Source organism: Acipenser ruthenus, chromosome 28 (genome assembly GCF_902713425.1).
Source record: "Acipenser ruthenus chromosome 28, fAciRut3.2 maternal haplotype, whole genome shotgun sequence".
Classification (NCBI taxonomy): Eukaryota; Metazoa; Chordata; class Actinopteri; order Acipenseriformes; family Acipenseridae; genus Acipenser; species Acipenser ruthenus.
In genome coordinates, this window is record NC_081216.1 from 21,763,233 (window position 1) to 21,785,310 (window position 22,078).

Consider the following 22,078-nt stretch of genomic DNA (forward strand, 5'->3'; position numbering starts at 1 on the left):
TTTTCTGCCCTGGGTATATTCCCATAGGTATTTAATTCTTAATGTCAGATATACTGGACACTGGGCAGCAAAGGGTTACGAGGGGCAGCCGGTTTCTTGTCACATTTGTAGTATATGAACACCACCATTTAGTGGCAGCCGTTTTTACAGGGGGAGAAAAATGGGTGGAAGTAACTGCCCAGTAACGGTATACATGAAATTCTTGGTTGATTTCTTTACTCTCTAGTCGGGTGTGTAACAATGCATTAATGTCACGATTCGTATTGCTATATGCCGGTCGCAATATGATGTGTGTCATGACGCATTTGATGGGCTGCATGTGTGATGTGTAAGAAGATCAACTTGTCATTAATGATGGACTATTTTATTAAATGAAGACCTGCAGTGAGTTGTGTGTATTGCTGTACCAACGGGGCACAGCTGTGTTACTGTAGGGCGTGTATAAGAAATATAAAGAAAGCATTTGAACCGTGGCTACAGGAGGGATATGCCCAGCCCTACTCTGAAGCATGTTGATTTTCGGTCAGACTGTGTGGAGGCAGCTCGACGGAGAGCTCTGGAGATTTGACGACTCCTGCTCTCAAGTTTGACGTCTTTAGCTGTGGTTTGGAAAATGCACTGAGCTCCACGAAGCTTGTGCCTCCCAAGCTGCCTGCAGTAACCTTGCTTACAGGGAGAATTTAAAATGCAACTTACAGGCGTTCATTTGAGGAGCTGTTATTACTGCACTCTCCGAAAATGTAAATGTTATGTGTTTTTCTGTTTTGATTCAAGCTTTTACCAAGGAAAAAGCATGACAGGCAGATGTCCCTGTAAGCTGGAGGCAGTGCACTATCCTGGTGGAACCTGACTAATCTGACTGTTGGCCAACGTTTCTTTTTTCTTTTAAAAAGTGAACATCTGTTTGCAATCAAATGTCTGTGTTCATGAAACTGTCAGGCGAGAAATTTCTCTGCAGTGCTTGAAACTCCCACTTACCCAGCACCCAGTCCTGGGTTTCACAGTTCAGTTCATTTTAAATGTTTTAAATGATCAGCAGCCTGGGGTTTGAGCTATGCATGGTTTCATCCCCTATTGGTAACCCTTTAGACTCAATTAGTTCAGAGCAGATCAGTGCTGTACCAGGGGCCTGATTGTTCAAACTCCTGGCATGTGGTCATTTCAGTAATGCACATACACAAGATACGTTCTGAAACCCAGGACTAGTTTCAAGGCTACAGTACATTGTGTTCTGGCAGTTTGAGGGGTGGGTGGGGTGGATAAGTCCTTATCTGTGAGCAGTATTGTACAGAGAATGGGCTGGAACAGAGAACTTCAGTTTAATCTACAGACTACAGAGCAGCATTACAGCCCCCCAGAAGTGAACTAGCGGGGCACAGCTGATTACCCCCAGCCTTTTGGCAGTCAGGAAAGCTGCACACAATGGTCTTTCATTGCTGTGTGCCTGTACCTTCTACTAGGGCAGTGCGTTTGTTCCCTTCTCCTTCACAGCTGGATCCATATGACTAAGAGGCGATCTCTGCTTCCTCGTGGCCCTTTCTTTTTGTTATACTGTTTTGATGTTTGGTCCAGTGTCTGCCACGCTTACAAATTGAAGCTTTCCTTAAACTAAAACAGCACATGGATGGAAATAAGATTCCCCATTGCATAGCAGCTTGATCCATTCCTGCATTTACCATGAATTTTAATAAGACACACCTGAGCTGGTGCCTATACGCTGGGGCTAATCAAGAACATATTAAAGCATGGAATATACTAAAATATAATGAATATAAAATCAAGCAAATAAACTTGGATAACCAACAGTTTGTAAGTGGAAGGATATGTTTTACCCCATTCAAGTGCTGTTTGTTCAAGCATTGCCCCCACACAAGATAACTGTACACTCTTGTGCTAAGTTGCCAAGTAAATCTGTACTGATACTTGTGTAGTGACAGCAGCTTATTCTAAGACTGGAAGCACTTCAGTTCAAGGGCAGTTTGATTGAGAGGGTGAAGTGTTGGCCTTGGTGCTCCTGCTGGCTGTCTTTTATTTTATGTTTTTCTCCCTCTTTCCATTCTCAGAGTGTCTCTGTGTTTTATCCCCGGACATTTCCTGTGAGCTTTATGCTTCCTTAGGATGCAGAGCTTGTAGGATAAAGCTGGACAGGAAAGAGGTTTGCTAACGCAGCAGCCAAAGAAACATGACTGGGCAAGTGTTAAGATGTGTCGGTAAACTCTGATAACCAACCAGTTCCATTGAATACTGATAATCATCACTTACCAGGTCCTCCTCCCTACCCTGATGAAGCTGGTACATGAAGCTTTAAAATACAGCATCAGAACCTACCAGTTGGTAGATGTATTTTCACCGTCCAAGTTAATGTAATCACTTCATTTATTTCGAGTGATTCTTGGTGTCTCTATGATGGCACGTCTGTTTTTTTGTTCTCAATCCTAATGCATTTTTTGTTTCTTTTTTCAAAATTTTGTTTCAGGCAAAAGCAAAGAGGCCGAGATAAAGAGGATCAACAAAGAGCTGGCAAATATCCGCTCCAAGTTTAAAGGTAAGCGGCCTTGCCCTCCCCCTTCGTCTCCGATGCTGATGTCATGCCCAGTGCTGAATGATGGCTTCAGACCTGCTGAAACACCCAGGACCGAGCCCTGCTTCCTGCTCTGCTGTTTTGCCAGGGCCGTATTGATAGAGGATAAGCACTCTAGTGGGGACAGGATCATCAGTTTCAGGAAACAATACAATCCTTATAACTAAATTAAACCAAGATGGTGAGGCCGTTCATGTGGTGTGCTTTTGAGGTTAGGCTGATTTGCTTGTAGAATTGAATTACCAGACGTCATTGTGAAGCCATTTATTTAATCGTGACTGCGCATGAAAGGGTGCGGTTGGGGAAATGAATATTGATGCACCTTGTTTGAGTTAATGCAGAGAGGGGGGAATATTATGCCTCTTTGTTATTGTATTATGAATCCCTGAAGGGTGGCAGGCAGAGATAACACAAATGCATTATAATGTTCTTTATTAGCATTAGCACGTAGCTCCCGGCTAAAGGTCATGGTGGAATACCAGAGCACATTAAGTGTTTAAAAGTAGAGATCATTATTGATCAGCATGGCTTTTACTTTGCAAACCTCAATTTAACATTAATTGATCAATTAATCATCCCGTGTGCTATTTGGAGCTTCACATAGCTAGCTACCCAGTAACACATTTCTTTGCATGTTGCTAGGCTAAAAGAACTTCCTTTTTGATATCTGTTTTGCGCAGACAAATACCGGAATCTAATGAGAAACTCAGATTCCTTTATAGTTGCAACAGTTTTTTGAATACATATATTATGACTTTGTATAATATGCACATGCATGTTTTCAGTTGTATTTGCTTTGTGCTTTCCAGAAAATAATTATCTGATGCTTGTCCACAGCTTCTGTAGCATTGGACGTATCTGGCCTCAGATATTTGTCTGCATATGAATAGTTGCAGGGATGGATATCAGACTCCCATTGGATAGCAGTTTGATCCATTCCTGCTTTTACTAGAAGTTTAATGAGACACACCTGAGCTTGTTACCTGTACACTGTGGCTAATCAAGCTTGTTGTAAAACCTGGAGTGAATGAAACCGCTGTGCAATAGGAGTCTTATTTCCATCTCTGCAATGCTGATCTTCTATTTTCAGATGACATATGTTCTGTGTTACTCCCAGACAGATTTCAAGCAAGATGCTTTATAAAAGAGCTGCAGATAACATCAGTAATCCTATAGATGATTTTGTTGTTGTTCTTGTCTGTTGTCTGGGCCAGGCGGATAATGCAGACCGCCCAGCTTGGCATCCCAACTTTATTTCATATGAACTGCACTCCACAAAGCATCCCCATCAACAACAGCAACAGGAACAAAAGACACAGCCGGTTTGCTTGTGATACTCATCTGCGTAATGAAAATGAAACATCTTGCTATCTGGTGTCCACTGAACAAACAGACGCTGTCAGCGGAAAACCATATCTCATATAGGCTGCTCAAGACTGACTCATATCTGATTGTACCATGCTAAAGGCTGTCACAAAACAACAATTCAGCAGAATTTCAAGTGTTTCATTCTATCAATCTTTTTTTTTTCTTCTGCACATGAATCTTTTACACCCTTGGATCTGGGAGTAACTTACGCACTAATTTGAACACAGAGAGTAAAATGTATTTTCAGGGGGTAAAATGCAACATTACCTTGAAGTCCCAAGTCATCTCGATAAATACTGAACAATCTTTAATGGTAATGGGGTAGGCATTAAAAAAAGAGCCTTCCATTTTTACTGCAATGTTACTTTGAACTACAGTACAACCACGCTTGTGTTCAACAAGGTTCTTTATCGGCTCAGTGCATTTATTTCAAGGTATCACACTGACTCTGCAAATTAATTACATTACTTCTATTTTAACATTAAATTATTAAACTCAGAGAACATGTTAAAACTTCAATATCAAGCCATACAGATAAATAAAATAATAAGGAAATTAAGTAATCAGTTATAAAACAGTTTGTTTAATGTTATAGGCACTTTTTTTTAGCGGTTACCTCTGACGATGGTTTCAGTTAGATTTGTAGCTGGACTGGGATGTTTACGCTTCAACCTGTATGCTGCTTACCTGGACCACTGCTTGAAATATTCAGATACATTACTGTGGTCTTTCCATACAGTGATCACCTAAATAAATAACACCTGATGGGAAGGCAGAAATAGAAAATAACTGCAGCGATCAGTAAGAATGGCAGCAACAGCAGCTAGTGTTTTCTCATGTGTTGAGGTATTTCCTTAAGAGTGAAACCACATGTGTTTTTTTTTTTTTTTTCCCCCTTTTCACAGTGCGTGCACTTCATCAAGAATCTCATCGTGCTGTAGGGGAGACATGGTTTTGTTTGTATTTCAGCATCCTGATTTTTTGACAGTAGTACAATTGCCCTTATTTAACAGACGCAGGAAAAACGCGAGAAAATGCCTGTGGTGTAGGTCTTTTTAAAACGTGCAGTGGAGCGTCTGCCAGAAGAACTTTAGGCAGGGTTTTAAAATCCAGACCAGGGTACGTCATGGACTGCTTCTCACACTGCCTGGGATTTCAAAGATAGCAGTCTGACCACCGTTTGAGCCATTCCAGATTTTGCAACGTGCCACCTCGGAGTCTCTAGATAAGCCGTAGATGTTGCGGGTTCAGGTTTGCCTGATTTGAAAGAGAATCGTAACACTGTTTTTGAAAGTGCTTTTTTATTTTTTTTAGATGTCTTTAGTTAGGTTATTTAGTTCTGTAGAGCCTCGGGGAGGTGTTTGGGTCTCTTCTTGTCCCAAGCGTACAGCTGCACAGACAAACTGGCTAAACACGTCGTATGTGATGCCACACATCAATCAATAACCATATATCTCACTCCAGCATCTCAAGTATCATGACTTGATAACCCATAATTAGACTGTCTGCAGGGTTCTGTTTAAAAAGCTTTTTAATCCTCGTTCTGAGACGAGCTTAATTCCCATCACGGGAGCTTAATATAAACAGTTTTAACAATGGCTCATTAGGTGTATGTCTGTGTCTGTATGTGTGTGTCTGTGTGTGTGTCTCGAGCCTGTTTACTGTTACTGTGATGCAGTACAACAGCAAAATGATGCATGCTGTACATCTAGATGAAGGCACAGGGTTTGTGAATTGGAAGGAGAGGAATGGGTTTTATTCCTGGAGGAATGCACTTTACCTGGCTTAGCAAGGCTTTACTACCACGACAACGGGAAGGAACGTTTTCTGGATCAGCGTGACACAGGTAACTCTTACCTGCCCTGAATGAATTCCTAGAATCCGAAGAAACTAGTGTTGCTGTTTCCCGTTACTGCAGAGAGGGAGTTGCCTGCAGAGAAATGTAGCCAAAGCAGCGACATTGTTTATGATTACTTGTTCAGAGAGAGAGAGATACAGAGAGAGTGCGAGAGAGACAGGCGCTTTACTGACTGATAAACTGTTTGCCAGCTTCACACAAGGCCAGTGGGCTCAGTCATGATATACTGGTTAGTGTATGAGCTGTGGCATTGTGTGATCACTGAGGACTGGAATGTTAGCGTAGTCGAGTTCCATCTGTAGTTACTTAGTGGACTGTGTTCTCAGAAGAAGCTGATGTAATAATGTTCTATCTGAATTGAAAAGGGGAGGAGATTGGCACCGGTAGGGTGTCTGAGCTCTTTCCTGAAAACTGCGTTTCAACAGACTCTGCAGTTTTCACTTCCTTGAAAGGCTTATAGAAAAGGGAGTGCGAGGTTCATGGAAAAAGGTTGTTACCCTCCACAGAGTCACAGCAGTACTTGATTGCCAGATTTGATCTAACCACATGTTGGGTGGAAAACAAAGAGCTACTTTTTATTGAAGATGACTTGTAAGCACAGCTTTAATATGAGTTCCATCCGAGCTCCGCTTAGGGACAGTGTTGAGGCCAAAGTTGCGGCTGCGATTCTTGTATCGGGCTTTTTATTTGATTTCACTTTAATATCCCAAATACTTCCCGTTTCATAAACTATGCAAAGTGAAATGTTCATATAAAAATGTGCCTTTGTCCTGCATTGTAAGCCAAAGGTAGCTTGTTGCCAAAAGCAATGGTGAGCTATTCGCATTTCCATTAAAGATGAGATTAAGCCTTAATGAGCTTGTGGTAGGACAAAAATTAAGCTGCAAGTATGCAGATGCCTGGATGAAAATAAGCTCCCCATTGCACAGGCAGTTCGATCCATTCCTGGTTTTACTATGAGTTTAATAATACACACGTGAGTTGTTATCTGTACACCAGGGCTAATCAAGCTTGTAGTAAAACCTGGAATGGGTGAAACTGCTATGCAAATAGGGGTCTTATTTCCATCCCTGAGATAGGGCTGCTTTTGTTTAACAGTGATCTGCTGTATGCACATAAATAGTGTGGCGCTACAGCATGGACAGTGACAATGTCCGGCGATGCAGAAAAAGGAAGCGCTCTGTGTTTTGCTTGACCTTGGCTTCCTGGCTCCGTCCTGATGCTGACTCGGTTTTCCGCTTTTACAGTTCAGAGCAGCAGTTCTCAGACTTTTTCTTGCTGGGGTCACAGCTCTTAAATCAGATTCCCTGCAATTGACAGATGGTATTTTAAAACAATAAAGAAAGAAGTTAGTCTGCTTGTGATGTGATGACTATTATTATACAAGAAGCATTCGCATCCAGCAACGCTGCACGGCTGTGCTTTTAGAGAACTGAGCTGAGAGTGCTGTTGCTTTTCTGGAGATTGCATGTTCTAAGGGTCTACGTAAAAAGACAACAACAAAAAAGTTGTCAATCATTAGTTGCAGGTTGTTTTTAATTCCATGTTTTTGTTGTTGTTTTTGTGTAGGAGACAAAGCGCTGGACGGCTACAGTAAGAAGAAGTATGTCTGCAAGCTGCTGTTTATTTTCCTCCTGGGGCATGATATCGATTTCGGACACATGGAGGCAGTCAACCTGTTGAGCTCCAACAGATACACTGAGAAGCAGATTGTAAGATGTTTTTAAAAATGAAAATCTATAGTGTCTTTGTTTCAGTCAGTACAGGGCAGTGTGCCTTCAGTTTGATCCATTTCTGGTTTCACTGTTTTTAGTAAGACACACCTGAGCTTGTTACCTATATACAGTGGCTCATCAGGGCTCGTAGTACAACCTGGCTATGTTACAGCAGATTGTACTGGTAATACATTTTACTGTATAATGGCCCTTAACTAATCCACTCTTCAGCATTTCATGTTTTTTTTTTTTTTTTTTTTTCTTAAATGTGTGTAAGTCAGAATTAAAGTGGGAGCGCTGTATTATATTTTAGGGTTACCTGTTCATCTCCGTGCTGGTGAACTCAAACAGCGAGCTGATTCGGCTGATCAACAACGGCATCAAGAACGACCTGGCCAGCCGCAACCCCACCTTCATGAACCTGGCCCTGCATTGCATCGCCAACGTGGGCAGCCGGGAGATGGCAGAGGCCTTCACCGCAGACATCCCCAAGATCCTGGTTGCTGGGTAAGGACCCCAGGCTGGGTAAAGGCTCTTCTGTAAGACGATCCCACACCTGCTTCTTAGATGCTCTACTACTACTACTCCTCCTACTCTGCACTTCCCCTATTAGCAGCATCTACACTTCGAATTTCACTGAGAGGGTGGATCTCGCTCTCGGAATGTCCGTGACAAAGCGTTGTAAGAGTTTAAACACCAACAGGTTGTATATAAACAGATTAAGTGCGTTTAATGTCAGGTTTTCGTCTGGGTTTTGTTTAGATTGAATGACTTCCGTTTCTGAAGTGTTTTCGGTGGCTGCCTGTAATCAAGTTGAGAGTGTACTTTCTCTTGCACTCTTTGTATCAAGGAGTGCGCAGGAAATACACTCTCGAACTTCATTAGAGGTAGCCACCCAACACTTGTAGTTTAAACAAATAAAAGGTCACTGTTGGAAGTGAAGTACAGACAGGCTTATAACAGAGTATGGGAGACACTTCTTTACACAGAGAAGGGTGAGCCAATGTAATGAGTTGCCTAGCCATATCATTAATGCTGTTGATTACAGAAAACACAAACATGGGCTTATAAAGTAAAATGTGTGTTTAAAACCTACGGGGTAGAGGACACTAAATCCTAGCTAAGTAATTTTGCCAGCTCGGTTATTGCATGATTCCGCGCATGTTGTAGTTTGGAGTATTGTTTGTACGTGTCTGGAGCTATATGTGAATATCTGATTTTTGTTATGTTCGATTCTGCTGCAGTGACACCATGGATAGTGTGAAGCAGAGTGCTGCCCTGTGCTTGCTGCGGTTAAACAGGACCTCGCCGGACCTTGTGCCCATGGGGGAGTGGACCTCGCGAGTGGTGCATCTCCTCAATGATCAACACCTGGTAATACACACTGCCAGACCCTACGTCTCACTGGGGTGCTCTCTATTATGGAGTCCCAGCTGATTTATCAAAACTCCTGATTCCTAAAGACTACAGTACATGTTTACCATGGTAAATGTGCACGGTAATTCTGCAGTCTTCCCCTTGGATATACATATGCACTTACCGTAGTTTACTATGGTTTGCCTTTTTAGCATCCTGCTCTGCTTTACAATGAGTACCTATGCTTTACCATGCTTTCACTATGCTTTATTGTACACTGCTATGCTTTTACACTTAAACGTTTCTAAGCGTTGTAAAATTAATAGAAAACATAACTTCTTTCATTGCTTGTTTTGAAGTCCTTTTGCCTGCACAGTGCTTATGAGAAGTGTTTTATCTTCATAAAAGCCAGGGATCTCAACAAAGATATTCAACAGCTTAAATTTGCTGTGTTGTGTAGACACACACGCGTAACAACTGTAGGAAATGGCTGCTTGTGCATTTTACATTGCATAGGAACACTAGTGTGTGCTTATGCCTGTGTGATGCTTCAGTGCATGAATAATATGAAGCTGTTCCTTTGCCCCTGCAGGGAGTGGTGACAGCTGCCACAAGTCTGATCACTACTCTGGCGCAGAAGAACCCTGAAGAGTTCAAGACGTCGGTGTCACTGGCAGTGTCGAGGCTCAGCAGGGTAAGAGCCCCCAACGCTGTAATGTTAGCTTAGTTAACAGTGCTAGCATAAAAACTTAAAAAAAAAAAAAAAACTTAAAAAAATAAAAACTGTTTAATAGTAGTTAAGTTTGGTATGTTCTTTTATATTATTTATTTATCACACTCTTGGCTTGGTCCAGCTTCCCATTCTCTGTCCTGATTTTTTATTTTTTTTATTCAGATTGTGACCTCCGCATCAACAGACCTCCAAGACTACACATACTACTTTGTGCCTGCCCCGTGGCTCTCGGTCAAGCTTCTTCGTCTTCTGCAGTGCTATCCGCCCCCAGGTCAGTGGCCTGTCCCCGTAGTTTAAGAAACACAAGGTTTTTGTTTTATTGTCTTCTCCTGGAAAACACGTTTGTACTTTGGTGGGGCTGCCAGAGAAATTCATGCAGAGACTTGGACTGCAGCTCAAAACCACCCCCCGAAACTGTTCAAAATAACACGTGGTCTCTGTTTGGGACAGGATGGACTGGGGACTGAGGTGCACCCCCAGAGTTACATGGGGATGCTGTGGTGCTGCCTGCCAGCCAGTGCCAATGTCTCAGACCGACCTTGAGCGCTATGTTCACAAGCTCCAAAAACAGCCAAAATGCAAACGTGACCTTTCCATCTGAACCGCTTGTGTTCTCCTCTTCTTGCAGGCTGTACAGCCTAACCTTTGTGTCCGTCTACCCTGATGTCACCTCTCTCTCTCTCTCTCTCTCTCTCTCTCTCTCTCTCTCTCTCTCTCTCCCCCCCCCCCCATAGAGGAAGGAGCAGTGCGCGGGCGTCTGACCGAATGTCTGGAGACCATCCTGAATAAAGCCCAGGAGCCGCCCAAATCCAAGAAAGTCCAGCACTCCAACGCTAAGAACGCGGTCCTGTTCGAAGCCATCAGCCTCATAATCCATCACGACAGGTAGGCCAGGCATACACCTGCAAGATGAACTGCCACAGCCGGCTGCAGCTTTACTCATGGGGCCAGATTCTAAAAGCTATCCACTCTAAATTGTCATTAGCACATTTCCTTAAGAAAACAAAAACGTACCAAATAAAACGTACCAAAACCTTAACAACCCATGGTTCGTATTCATTGTAGGCTGTAATTGCTGATGTCGATTTGTAGTAGATACACATAGACAAGCATGTTCTTGTCTGTTCTTCCTGCAGTGAGCCAAACCTGCTGGTCCGAGCTTGTAACCAACTGGGGCAGTTCCTGCAGCACCGGGAGACGAACCTGAGGTACCTGGCCCTGGAGAGCATGTGTACGCTGGCCAGCTCCGAGTTCTCCCACGAGGCCGTCAAGACTCACATAGAGACTGTCATCAACGCACTGAAGGTAAAGGCTCTACTGAGCTTATCCACAACAGGCTGCGGTGGATGCAGTTGTAAAGGGAGAAAGGGAGTCTGTGCACAATCCTGATTTCACAGAATACAATGAACTAAGGTGTTTTTTTTTGTTTTTTTTCATTATTCCGGTTAGCTTGTGTTGCCATTTATAATGAACTGTCACACAAGGGTGTCAAGGTACACAGATATTATATTCTGGGACACATTCGAATATTCAAACAAACACTGCTTGAAGTATTCGGTGGCAAAAGAAAGCCATGCCTTTATTTGTTCAACATGATTTAAAAATGACTCAAAGATACTGCGCTAGGAAAACCAAAGCATAATATTGTTGTCTGAAACAGATAATGCTACTCGTGTTTCTCTCCTTTCTTCAATAGGTAATATGGAGTAAAAGATTTATTTTACTTGTGAGATTTATTTTGTGTTTCTAACTAATATGGTACTTTTGTTTTACAGTTCATTAAGTGCAGAATTAACAGAATACAATGAAACCAATTAAAACTAAATAGTTTCATCATTCTGGTAAAGCTCTTGTTGCCATTTATGTAAAAGCCTGCTGCGGCCCATATATCAAAATTAACAAAACGCTGTGCAAATGTGCAAGTCTGTCTCCGAGGATCTGAAATGCATTCAGTTACTAATTTGCTTGTTTACTACCTTGCAGACTGAGAGAGATGTGAGTGTGAGGCAGAGGGCTGTGGACCTGCTGTACGCAATGTGTGACCGGAGCAATGCACAGCAGATTGTGGCAGAGATGTTAAACTACCTCGAAACTGCCGATTACTCCATTCGGGAAGAGATTGTGAGTAGGATTGGATCCTCATTAACCCAGTTCATTTGCAGCTTTGTGCTGTTGGATCCAGTTGCCTTTTCTGCAACATGCTGAGGGATATCCCTTGTAAATGTTTACCACAGTATTTTTGCAGTTTTCCCATGGTTATGCTATGCATTTACCATACAGTAGGTTACCCTGGCTTGCCATGTTCATTAACATGCCATAAACTGTGCTGTACATCCAAGTTGGCCCTGGTTGTTTCCAGCACGGCCGACCTGTGTGTTGAAGCCCCATGATGATGATGATGATGATGATGATGATGGTGCTGCTGCTGTTGTGTGCAGGTTCTGAAGGTGGCGATTCTGGCTGAGAAGTACGCCGTGGATTACACCTGGTACGTGGACACCATCCTGAACCTGATCCGCATCGCGGGCGACTACGTGAGCGAGGAGGTCTGGTACCGAGTGATCCAGATCGTCATCAACCGGGACGACGTGCAGGGGTACTCGGCCAAAACCGTGTTCGAGGTGAGGAAACCAAACGAAAACCTTTCCGTTGTTTGCTTTTAACCCACTTTGCTTTCCTACTCTTTTAAGAGAAGCCTGAATAAGAGTTTGAATCAGCTGTTAAGTGATTACAGAAGTGGATGTTTGTATATGATTTGTTCAATGTATCAACTGAAAACAAAGGCTGGAGTTTTGGTCTCTCTTTCACTTCTAATAATACCGATTGGATGTCTGATTGCATTTAAACCAAGAGGGCAATAAAAAGGTGCAGTCAGAACTTGTGCATACCCTTCTATAACCCAGAATGAGATCGAATGGAGTTGCTCGGGTTGTCTGACTTTTTTGCTTTACTTTAACACTTTTACACTGACCATACCAAGCTGGTTTCACTGACCAGCACTAACTGATGTTTTAGAAGTTCAGTTTAGTATATCTATATGCTTTTTAACCAATTATAAATTCCACTGCGAATCCTACAGCGTTATGTACACGGCACTGGAAGTAATAATTTAGATGACCTTTCTGTGTAGTAACTCAGTGTTGCAAGGGTTAACTACGCTGCCCCGGCCTGATGGGCAACGCCTGTTCCAATGCTGGTATGCTTTTAGTGTGCTTCTTTCAGACTATGTAAAGAAACTGTACAATGTCCAGGAGAGAATACAGGCAGGTTCAGGGAGCAGGAGCAGAGCCTTCTTTCACACCAGGAACTCCATTCCAGCTCTCCCTGTCTCTAACCCTGCTGGTAGGTTCTTCAGAATACAATCATATTTATATCGAGTGCAGCTGCACCAGCGATACAGATATCATTGTTACTGATGCTGGTGTCGGGCCCCCCAGCCTTCCTTTCTGTTCATCCGCCCCTTCCTTTCCTTCTTCCACAGAAAGTTGGATTCGCCAATATCTGACTTTATTTAAAGAGATTTTGCTCTTGCAAAATCAGGTGACGCTTGTGTTCCAATGTGCCTTCTACTGTCAAATCTGTGGGGTTTTTATTTATTTATTTATTTAATTTATTTATTTTTTAGTTCTTTGCTGATTTTCTTCGGCTGTGCATTACAGTATAAAATGCCATTATTCTAAAGGTCTTGGTGCAGTAATTTACAGTTCTTGTTTTTAGGTCAGTATGCACACTGTGTCTGCTTTTGCTGAAGCAATATCCCTTACTTGTGTTGCACGATGTGTGTTATTATTTTTTTTTTTTCTAAACATAGATTTTAAAACAAAACATATCTGTGCCTTTGCGTTGAAAACAAATGTGTGTTGTGTGATCCCATAGGCTCTTCAAGCTCCGGCATGCCATGAAAACCTGGTGAAGGTTGGCGGGTACATTCTGGGAGAATTTGGAAACTTGATTGCTGGCGATCCAAGGTCTAGGTGAGTCAGCATATGGTTACTCACACTGCATAGCAGTTTGCTCCGTTCCTGGTTTTACTGAGCTTGTTACCTATACACTGCTGGCTAATCAAGCACATATTAACACCTGGAATGGGTGAAATGACTATGGAATAGGAGTCTTATTTTCATCCCTGCATTTACTTATTTTGCTTTGATGGTTTAAAGTTTTCCAGTCTAGAAAAAGTTTCATGCATGTCATACCCCACTTACATACAGTCCTCCCTAACCTTTTCCCTTCTCCCGTCTCTTCTCAGCCCTCTAATCCAGTTCAATCTGCTGCACTCCAAGTTCCACCTGTGTAGCGTGCCCACCCGAGCCCTGCTGCTCTCCACCTACATCAAGTTTGTGAACCTCTTCCCCGAGATCAAGGCTACGATCCAGGACGTGCTGCGCAGCGACTCCCAGCTGAGGAACGCAGACGTGGAGCTGCAGCAGCGAGCGGTGGAGTACCTGAGGCTGAGTTGCATCGCCAGCACCGACATCCTGGTACGTCTGCACCCTAACCCGTACCCATCCTGGTACCACTGCATCCTAACCCATGGCCATTCTGGTACCACTGCATTCTAACCCATAGCCATCCTGGTACGACTGCACCCTAACCCGTATCCATCCTGGTACGTCTGCACGGGGTCTGTGTGTCAAGCTGAGAGAACATCTCTTATGCACTCTTTGCTGTGTCGGTTGATTTGGGTTTGTGTATGTATACAGCTGTGGCCAAAAGTTTTGCATCACTTGAGGCATAACAAAAAAAAAAAAAAAATCTTTATATATATGTGTGTATATATGTGTGTGTGTGTGTGTGTGTGTGTATATATATATGTATATGTATCTATCTATCTCTATCTATATCTATCTATCTATCTATCTATCTATCTATATAAATAATAATCATCTTTATTTATAGAGTGCCTTTCATACCACAAGGTTCAAGGCGCTGCACAAAAAACAAGACGCTGCACAAAAAACAGTGTGTGTGTGTATATATATATATATATATATATATATATATATATATAATATATATATATATATATAAAGATTTAGTTTCTGCATTGTTGGTTTGATGGTGCTCCTCTCGATTTTGGTAGGCGACGGTCCTGGAGGAAATGCCACCATTCCCTGAGAGGGAGTCCTCCATCCTGACCAAGCTGAAGAAGAAGAAGGGTCCCGGGAAGGTTCCCGATATGGAGGAGACCAAGAAAGAGAGGAACTCCGACATGAACGGAAGCACAGAGCCAGTGTCGGTCAACTCCAGTGCTGTCACCATGGTGCGTTGTGCCCTGTTTGGCTCAGTTACATTCTGTTCCTGATAATGGAAGTAGGTCTAGTAGGTCATCAGTGTCCCATAACTAACCTAGGTTTTGCTGTACAATTTTTAGAAATGGCCAGTTTCACAAACTGTGATTGGTACTCCTATTGTACTGCCTTACCTAAGCTAGTATTGGGCAGTACCGAGATTAGTGGCAACCGGGGTGTGTGAAACCTTCCCTGGCCCTGTACATAAACCTTCAAATTTTCATTCCCAGAAATGCACAAACACATACTTCTTGCAGGATTTATTTACTGCCGTCCACCTAATTTGCTCCAGAAACTAAATGGCACATTCGGCTAATTAAACTTCATCATGCAAATTGTGTCGTCGGAATACATTTTTTTATTTTGTTCTGCTTTCACTTTGGAATCAATTTTGCTGTGGTGTCTTTTTAATATTTTTTTTTTTTTATTTCTATTTGTCACTTTTATTTTTACCATTTCACATTCTCCCTCTCTGATGCTCTCTCTCCACACTGTCAGTGCTCTCCTCCTCCTCTTCCTCCTGCCTCCTCTCTGGACCTCCTGGCACAGACCTTGCCTGCCACAAACCGGCCTCGCCCCGCCAGCTCCCTGCTGCAGCCCCTGCTCACCCCTGTGCCATGCCCCTGCCCGGGGGCCTCTCCGCCTTCCCTGGAAGGAGCCCTTGGCTTCCAGGTTCTCTCTGTCTGTTTGCCTGTGGCACTCAGACCTTGCTCTTGAGTTGTAGGGCCTTTCTGATAACACGCCCGTTTGTGTGCAGTGTTCGTGACTAACCTGCTATTAGAAATTCTGTTTTCTTTAAGGTAACTGTGTTTGAAAACAAAAAAAAACTATCTGGAAACTACAGAGAGCTTATCCCTGTTCTAAGATAAAAGCAAACAACCACCAAAAATCATGTGTCTCATCACTACAGCTTTGATGTGTCAGCACAGCACTGAACCGCTGCTGTGCCTGTTAAAATGTAGTGTACGACACTTATATAGAGGTTTGTGTTCGGCTGTGTACTTTGTGTGTGTGAGTGACGGTTGTTACAGTAATACTGTTTGATCCACACAGACATGGTAACTAAGGAGGAACCTTCCTCGTCAGCATAACCATTACTGTTCTTTTTGATGTTGTTATTTATCCTGAATGATCCCCTCTCAGTTTAGAATCGTAAAGTCTATGCTTCATTAGAGCAAACGCATGGGGTGTGTGTAATAAAAAGCTGTTACGGTGCCAGCAGTGTGTGACTATGCATTCTCAAACTCTTGCTCTTGCAGTCGACCCCCTCGACCTCCACAGACCTCCTGGGCCTGGGTTTGGCCCCTGTGCTGAACTCTGTGGCCCCTGCCTCCGCCGGGGGGAGCCTCCTGGTGGACGTGTTCTCCGACAACTCTCCTGCCGTCGCGTCGCTGGCCCACACTGCTGAGGAGAACTTCTCCAGGTACAGCAAAGAGCAGAGGCGGGGTGTGGAGCTCCAGATCAACTGCTCTCTTTGCTTTTAACAAGAATGAACAGCTCTTCACTTTTATATTTATTCATTATGTTTCGGCTGTGCTTAAAGGAGAAGTAACCAGTGCTTTAAAACCTGTTTCCTGGCCTCACATTAGCATAGCCAACATCTCTGGAGTCCCCTTGCTGTTTCATAGTAGTTGGAGTGAAGTGGTGTTTTTGTTTGAAGGACTGCACTGCAAATATATAGCGAGTTCTCAGATGCCTGCCAGAATTGTGGGTTTTGCGATGTTTGACATATATTTCACCCGTGTCCAAGCAAAAATAACTTCTACAAAGTGAAAAATACTAGAAGCAATTGAAAAAAAGGACTCTTGATGAGAGTTAATAAAATGGGTTTTAAAGCAGTAGGTGTTTCATATTTAACAGCTACATTTGTTTATTTAATAGGATTTGCATGACTAATGTTGGATGGTGTCTTTTTTTTTCCCTGCATTAGTAGTTCAAATGGAACGGTATAGGGCTTTTTAGAGAAACACAGCCAGGTCAATTAGAATTGCAGCGTTCTGTGTGAAGTATTAATTCGGGTTCGGTTACATCAGCGTATTTACCTATATATTTTGGACTTTGGTAACAAAATGTGGAGCTAAGCCATTTTAAAAACTGTGTCTAGAATTACTGTGTTTGGACAGCAATGTATCATGTCTAAAGGACAGGCTGACAGTTACAGGCAGCAGACCAGCAAAAGTACATGCAGGTAATGAATCAGGAAGCTGCTGTGTTCCGTCAGGCATCCTTTTGACTTCTTTCCCCACATGCTAATCTCATAACTGTCATTACTGATGCTAACTATTTTGGATGTTGTGCTGCTCCCTCTCTCCTTTCTGTGCTGCAATGTTAGCCCTCGCATTGGTTCCGCTGATGTAGTTTCTGATGATCCAGCTGCAGCTGTGCATGATGCTGATGAACTGGTTAACAAGTAAGCAATTCCTAACCCCCCCCCCCACAAGACCACAAATGCGTGGCAGTAGGTATCATAGACTGGGCTGACTTTTACTTATTTATGTGTTTGTTTATTTATTTAACTATAGTTAACTATTTACTGGATTCATTTTACATGAGTGCAATGCATCATTTAAAATGAAACAACCGTCTCTTATCTAGCAAGGCTTAATGTCTTTATTACCAGAGCAGGGCAGCAGTATTACATTAAATGTCGCGTTTATATCCGTCTCCTCAGTTCTTTCCATGTAGGAATTTCCTGGATTGATTGCTCTGATTTTCGTAATTCATGTTGAAAATTATAATACACATTTAGCTTCGTGTGCATTTAAAAAAAAAAAAAAAAAGTAATATTGTACAGTTCTGAAACTTCGTTTTGATATTGCTTCACACAAGTTCGCCGTACCCTCCACCTTGCTTGCTGCATGTTGTCATGAAGCTTTCAGATTCTGCAAGTTGAGTCTCTTTGGTTTATGCTCTCTCTCTCTCTCTCTCTCTCTCTCGCATGAAAGCAATACTGTAATCAAAGACCTCACTTTTTTGCATCTCTTTTTTTTGTTTATTTTTTTCTCTCCTGTAGATTTGTTTGCAAAAATAACGGTGTACTGTTTGAAAACCAGCTGATGCAAATTGGACTTAAATCGGAATTCAGACAAAATTTGGGTGAGTACAATTCCAGAGTAAGCTGCATGATTATCTAATTGAGAGTTGTGCTTGTTTTAAGTAGTTGATCGCATCTGTCACCAATTGATTGGCACTAACTGATTGTTTATTATATTGAGTATGACTTGTCTGTGTTTTAAATGTATTTTATTTCTGTATTTGTATTTTTGTATTGTAATCTGTTTTATTGTACTGCTGTTACATTTCTTGGCTAGGTCTCAGTTGCAAAAGAGGTTTCAATCTCAGTGTGATTTCCTAGTAAAATAAAGGAATAATAATTTGTGTAGAATCAAACAATAGAAATGGTTAGTTTTATCTTTCATCTCCAGGTCGGATGTATATCTTTTATGGAAACAAGACTTCCACTCAGTTTCTGAGTTTTTCGACGGCAGTGATCTGTCAGGATGCTCTGAAAACTCATATCCTTTTACATTTATTTTGCATCGTTTCCAGAACTCGGCTACAGTTAGCAGCCACTGACGTGAAATTTGCTAAAATTGAATGACATGCGAATAGGAGGTTTACATTACAACAGAACTGACATACAGTAATCCGTCGCGTATCCCGCTGCGGTGGGACCAGAGGAAGGGTGGATATGTAAAAAGTCAGATGAATGAATCCTGTTTTAAATACCATTATACACAGCTGTAACAGTTATAATATTCACACAATTACTGTTTTGAGATTCAGCTTTTATTAGGGAGCTCCCCTAAATCCATCGTTTAGAAAGGCACAGGGTATTAATGCTTGTGACAGGGTAGCTGTCTGCCGTGTGGGTGTGTGCATTCACTGCTGAGTGACAGGCAGGAGATCGAGAAGGAGGTTGAAGTTGATACGCCCCCTGCCCTCAGGCTAACAGGATTTATTTACATATCAACGCACTGAACAGCTCATGTGACACTACCAGCAATGGCAGTGTACGTTAACATTGGTAGGATCTACAATATCTGAACTGATCTTCTCTGTTCAATAATAAACTAACGTTGCTAAAGAGGTTGATCATGACGGATAAACAGTTAGGGTGGATATGTGATGGGCGGATACGCGATGGATTACTATAAATGAAAAAAAAAAAATGGTTGTGTCTTGCGACCAGTAATTTGCTGTTTTATGCTGTTTTATTTTATTTTAAATAGAGTATTCTGGTAATCATTTTTACCTTGGTTTAATTCCTTGACTGTCTCCTACAACTAAATATTCAGACTAAACAGGTGGACCCAGCAGTGGATGGAGGGGCACAGGTACAACAGATATTAAACATCGAGTGTGTGTCGGACTTCATGGAAGCACCGATTCTCAACATTCAGTTCAGGTAAGCTCTATGGTAATTCAGTTTAACCGTTTTAAGAATGGGTACTGATTCTTGTCCAAAACAGTTGGATAACAAGGATGGTTGATTTTTGGTGCTGTTTTGTTTTCTAGATACGGAGGAGCCCTGCAGAACATGTCCGTCAAGCTGCCCGTTACTCTCAATAAGTTTTTCCAACCCACGGAAATGACATCTCAAGACTTCTTCCAGCGTTGGAAACAACTTAGCATGTAAGAACCATCTTCCGTTGAGGCACAGGCGAACGAGGAGGAGGGGAGGGGGGTGCACTGCCACACCACAGCGCTGTGTAATGTTCCCAAATACCAAAAGAAACGTCATAACCCTTATAAAAGTTTAGCCAGTAGTCTTCCCCTGTGCTTTTCCCATGGTTATACTATGCTTTTCCCATGTTTTTCCAGTTTACCATGGTTTGCCATAATTTAATATGCTTTACTGTACCTCTCCTGGTTTTTACAGTGCTTACCTATGCTTTACCATGCATTCACTGTGCTTTATTACACTTTGATGTGCTTTTACTAAACTTTTACAAGGGAATTGACGAACATTTAGATGTATTTGACGTCTTAAAGACTTTTAAAAAAACATTTGCCATTTATTAAGTTTCTCTTCGTATTTCTAAATGTAGCCCTGTTTTAGTTAGTAGTTAAGGATGTTTATGACATGTCACTCATTTAATAGTTGGGTTTCCAATGTTCATATACTGTATTATAAAACCTGTAATGTATATAAAAAAACAGTACTGTCCTTGCTAAAAACAGTCACGTTATTATTCCTGCCCATCAGTCTCCTCTTGCTTGTCATTACTCAGTGAACAGCAGCACTCCCTGACAGTGTCATGTAAATCCTTCTGTTTTATCATTGACAGTCCACAGCAAGAGGTGCAGAAGATTTTTAAAGCAAAGCATCCCATGGACACAGAGGTTACAAAGGCCAAGGTATGAACACCTGCAATGCACATTAGAATTTCCTTCATGAAAACATTTCTTCTGGTCCTTGTGATCTAAAGAAAGACTCATGATGGGTATCCATATATACTGATGAGCAAAATGAATGCACTAGGGAAGAGAACTCCACTCGACACTGCAACCTGTAACCCAGTCTAGTATGTAAATCTATGTCCCATGTCTTCTCGGTATAAGACACTGAAAGTATTCGGTTAGTTGTAATAGGGTTGTCTTTCTGTAAAGTTGCTCTGTGCTGAACTAGTATAAGAGGCGTCCCTGTGAAACCTGTTTGTGATAAATGTTGACCAAGCCTTTACTGCAGCGACACACACAGGTCTTGGCTACAGCTCTTTCATTTGGTGCCCCTTGTTTGGTGCGTCCACCTGCCAAATTGCATTTCTCTCTGGTGAATGGTTAATTGAGCTCTTTTAAAAAAAATAAAATTATGTTTACAGATAATTGGTTTCGGTGTAGCCCTGCTGGACATGGTAGACCCCAACCCTTCCAACTTTACGGGGGCTGGAGTAATCCACACGAAAAACATCCAGGTGGGATGCTTACTGCGGTTAGAGCCTAACACACAAGCTCAGGTACGTGGAGTTTTTATCTTTCAGTTCTACTCACGGGTCTTAGAAATTTGTGTGTGTGTGTGTCATATATATATATATATATATATATATATATATATATATATATATATATATATATATATATATATATATATATATATATATATATATATATAAATAAATTAATATAGGCTTACATGGTATCGCCCATAAGAACTGGTGATTATGTTGAACAGTAGTTTATTTATTTTGGTTTGTTTTTTGCAGATGTATCGCCTGACACTGCGGACAAGCAGGGAGACTGTATCTCAGAGGCTGTGTGAGCTGCTGTCAGAACAGTTTTAATCTCCAACCACTTGGAAGCAAGAAAGGAAGAATGAAAGAAAGAAAAAGCCTTTTTTTTCTACACACAGAACCCACAAGCTGGCCTATTGCAGATAAACGTTCTCTTGTACACCTGTGCTTTAAAACCTTATATCACTGTCCATCCAATTCCCTCGGCGTTGTAACCTTCATATTTTTCTTTTGGTATTTCAGTTTGAAACTCTACATTGTACAGTGTATATTTGTTTTGTTTTATTTTTTCATTTTGTTTTTATAACTATCTTAGTCAACTTTACTAATTCACCTGTTTACTCATGTTTTTTTTTTTGATAAGCAAAATATTTGTCATGTTTTGATAAATACTATATATATATATATATATATATATATATATATATATATATATATATATATATATATATATATATATATATATATATAAACAAACAGTGAAGGGAATGTGACTGGATTTTTAATATAATGTTGCTGATGGTGTATCTTGTTACTAAAGATATTGTTTATCTTGTAGAGCAAATGTACTTGCCAGATGCTTAGTGAAATTAAAATCACTTTCTGGATACTGGAAATCGATTTTCGGTACAAGGGGTGCTTATTGTTGGGGGTGAAGGTGGGGGTGTGTGACTGGGAACATGGGGGGTGGCTCTTACAGAGAACCTTAAAATCTCTGAAAAGAAGTCAATATTAAATTCTCCTAATCAAGGCTACCTAATTAATGTTGTTGCTGGTTGTCTTGTAGATGGATTTAAGACTGCATACTAACATTGTAATTGTGTGTAAGTAACCATGTAAAGTGGTACAAGAAACACATAGAGCTGCTTTCACATACCCTGAGTAACATTAATCTAGGACTACTTTACCTAAATTAAAACTGGGCTGCCCAAGGTTAGTGCGA

The 22,078-nt window shown here is 41.6% G+C and overlaps 1 protein-coding gene across 2 annotated transcripts in view; it reads left to right on the forward strand.

The window, feature by feature from the left end:
- The window catches only part of LOC117434908 (AP-2 complex subunit alpha-2), a 22,659-nt gene extending 907 nt beyond the window's left edge, over nucleotides 1-21,752 (forward strand). The window contains exons 2-23 of one of the 2 annotated variants that reach the window (XM_059003062.1): nucleotides 2,477-2,545; nucleotides 7,377-7,519; nucleotides 7,836-8,029; nucleotides 8,767-8,896; nucleotides 9,471-9,572; nucleotides 9,774-9,882; nucleotides 10,346-10,496; nucleotides 10,748-10,916; nucleotides 11,595-11,732; nucleotides 12,050-12,232; nucleotides 13,488-13,585; nucleotides 13,861-14,092; nucleotides 14,695-14,874; nucleotides 16,162-16,325; nucleotides 17,235-17,312; nucleotides 17,916-17,998; nucleotides 18,328-18,416; nucleotides 19,186-19,310; nucleotides 19,421-19,537; nucleotides 20,194-20,263; nucleotides 20,728-20,862; nucleotides 21,109-21,752. In XM_059003062.1, coding sequence (XP_058859045.1) covers nucleotides 2,477-2,545; nucleotides 7,377-7,519; nucleotides 7,836-8,029; nucleotides 8,767-8,896; nucleotides 9,471-9,572; nucleotides 9,774-9,882; nucleotides 10,346-10,496; nucleotides 10,748-10,916; nucleotides 11,595-11,732; nucleotides 12,050-12,232; nucleotides 13,488-13,585; nucleotides 13,861-14,092; nucleotides 14,695-14,874; nucleotides 16,162-16,325; nucleotides 17,235-17,312; nucleotides 17,916-17,998; nucleotides 18,328-18,416; nucleotides 19,186-19,310; nucleotides 19,421-19,537; nucleotides 20,194-20,263; nucleotides 20,728-20,862; nucleotides 21,109-21,186 — 2,837 coding nt within the window. In that variant the 3' untranslated portion in view covers nucleotides 21,187-21,752. The remainder of the gene's footprint in view (nucleotides 1-2,476; nucleotides 2,546-7,376; nucleotides 7,520-7,835; nucleotides 8,030-8,766; nucleotides 8,897-9,470; nucleotides 9,573-9,773; nucleotides 9,883-10,345; nucleotides 10,497-10,747; nucleotides 10,917-11,594; nucleotides 11,733-12,049; nucleotides 12,233-13,487; nucleotides 13,586-13,860; nucleotides 14,093-14,694; nucleotides 14,875-16,161; nucleotides 16,326-17,234; nucleotides 17,313-17,915; nucleotides 17,999-18,327; nucleotides 18,417-19,185; nucleotides 19,311-19,420; nucleotides 19,538-20,193; nucleotides 20,264-20,727; nucleotides 20,863-21,108) is intronic. The other variant, XM_059003063.1, reaches the window with a different exon arrangement.
- The last annotated feature ends 326 nt before the right edge of the window (nucleotides 21,753-22,078 follow it).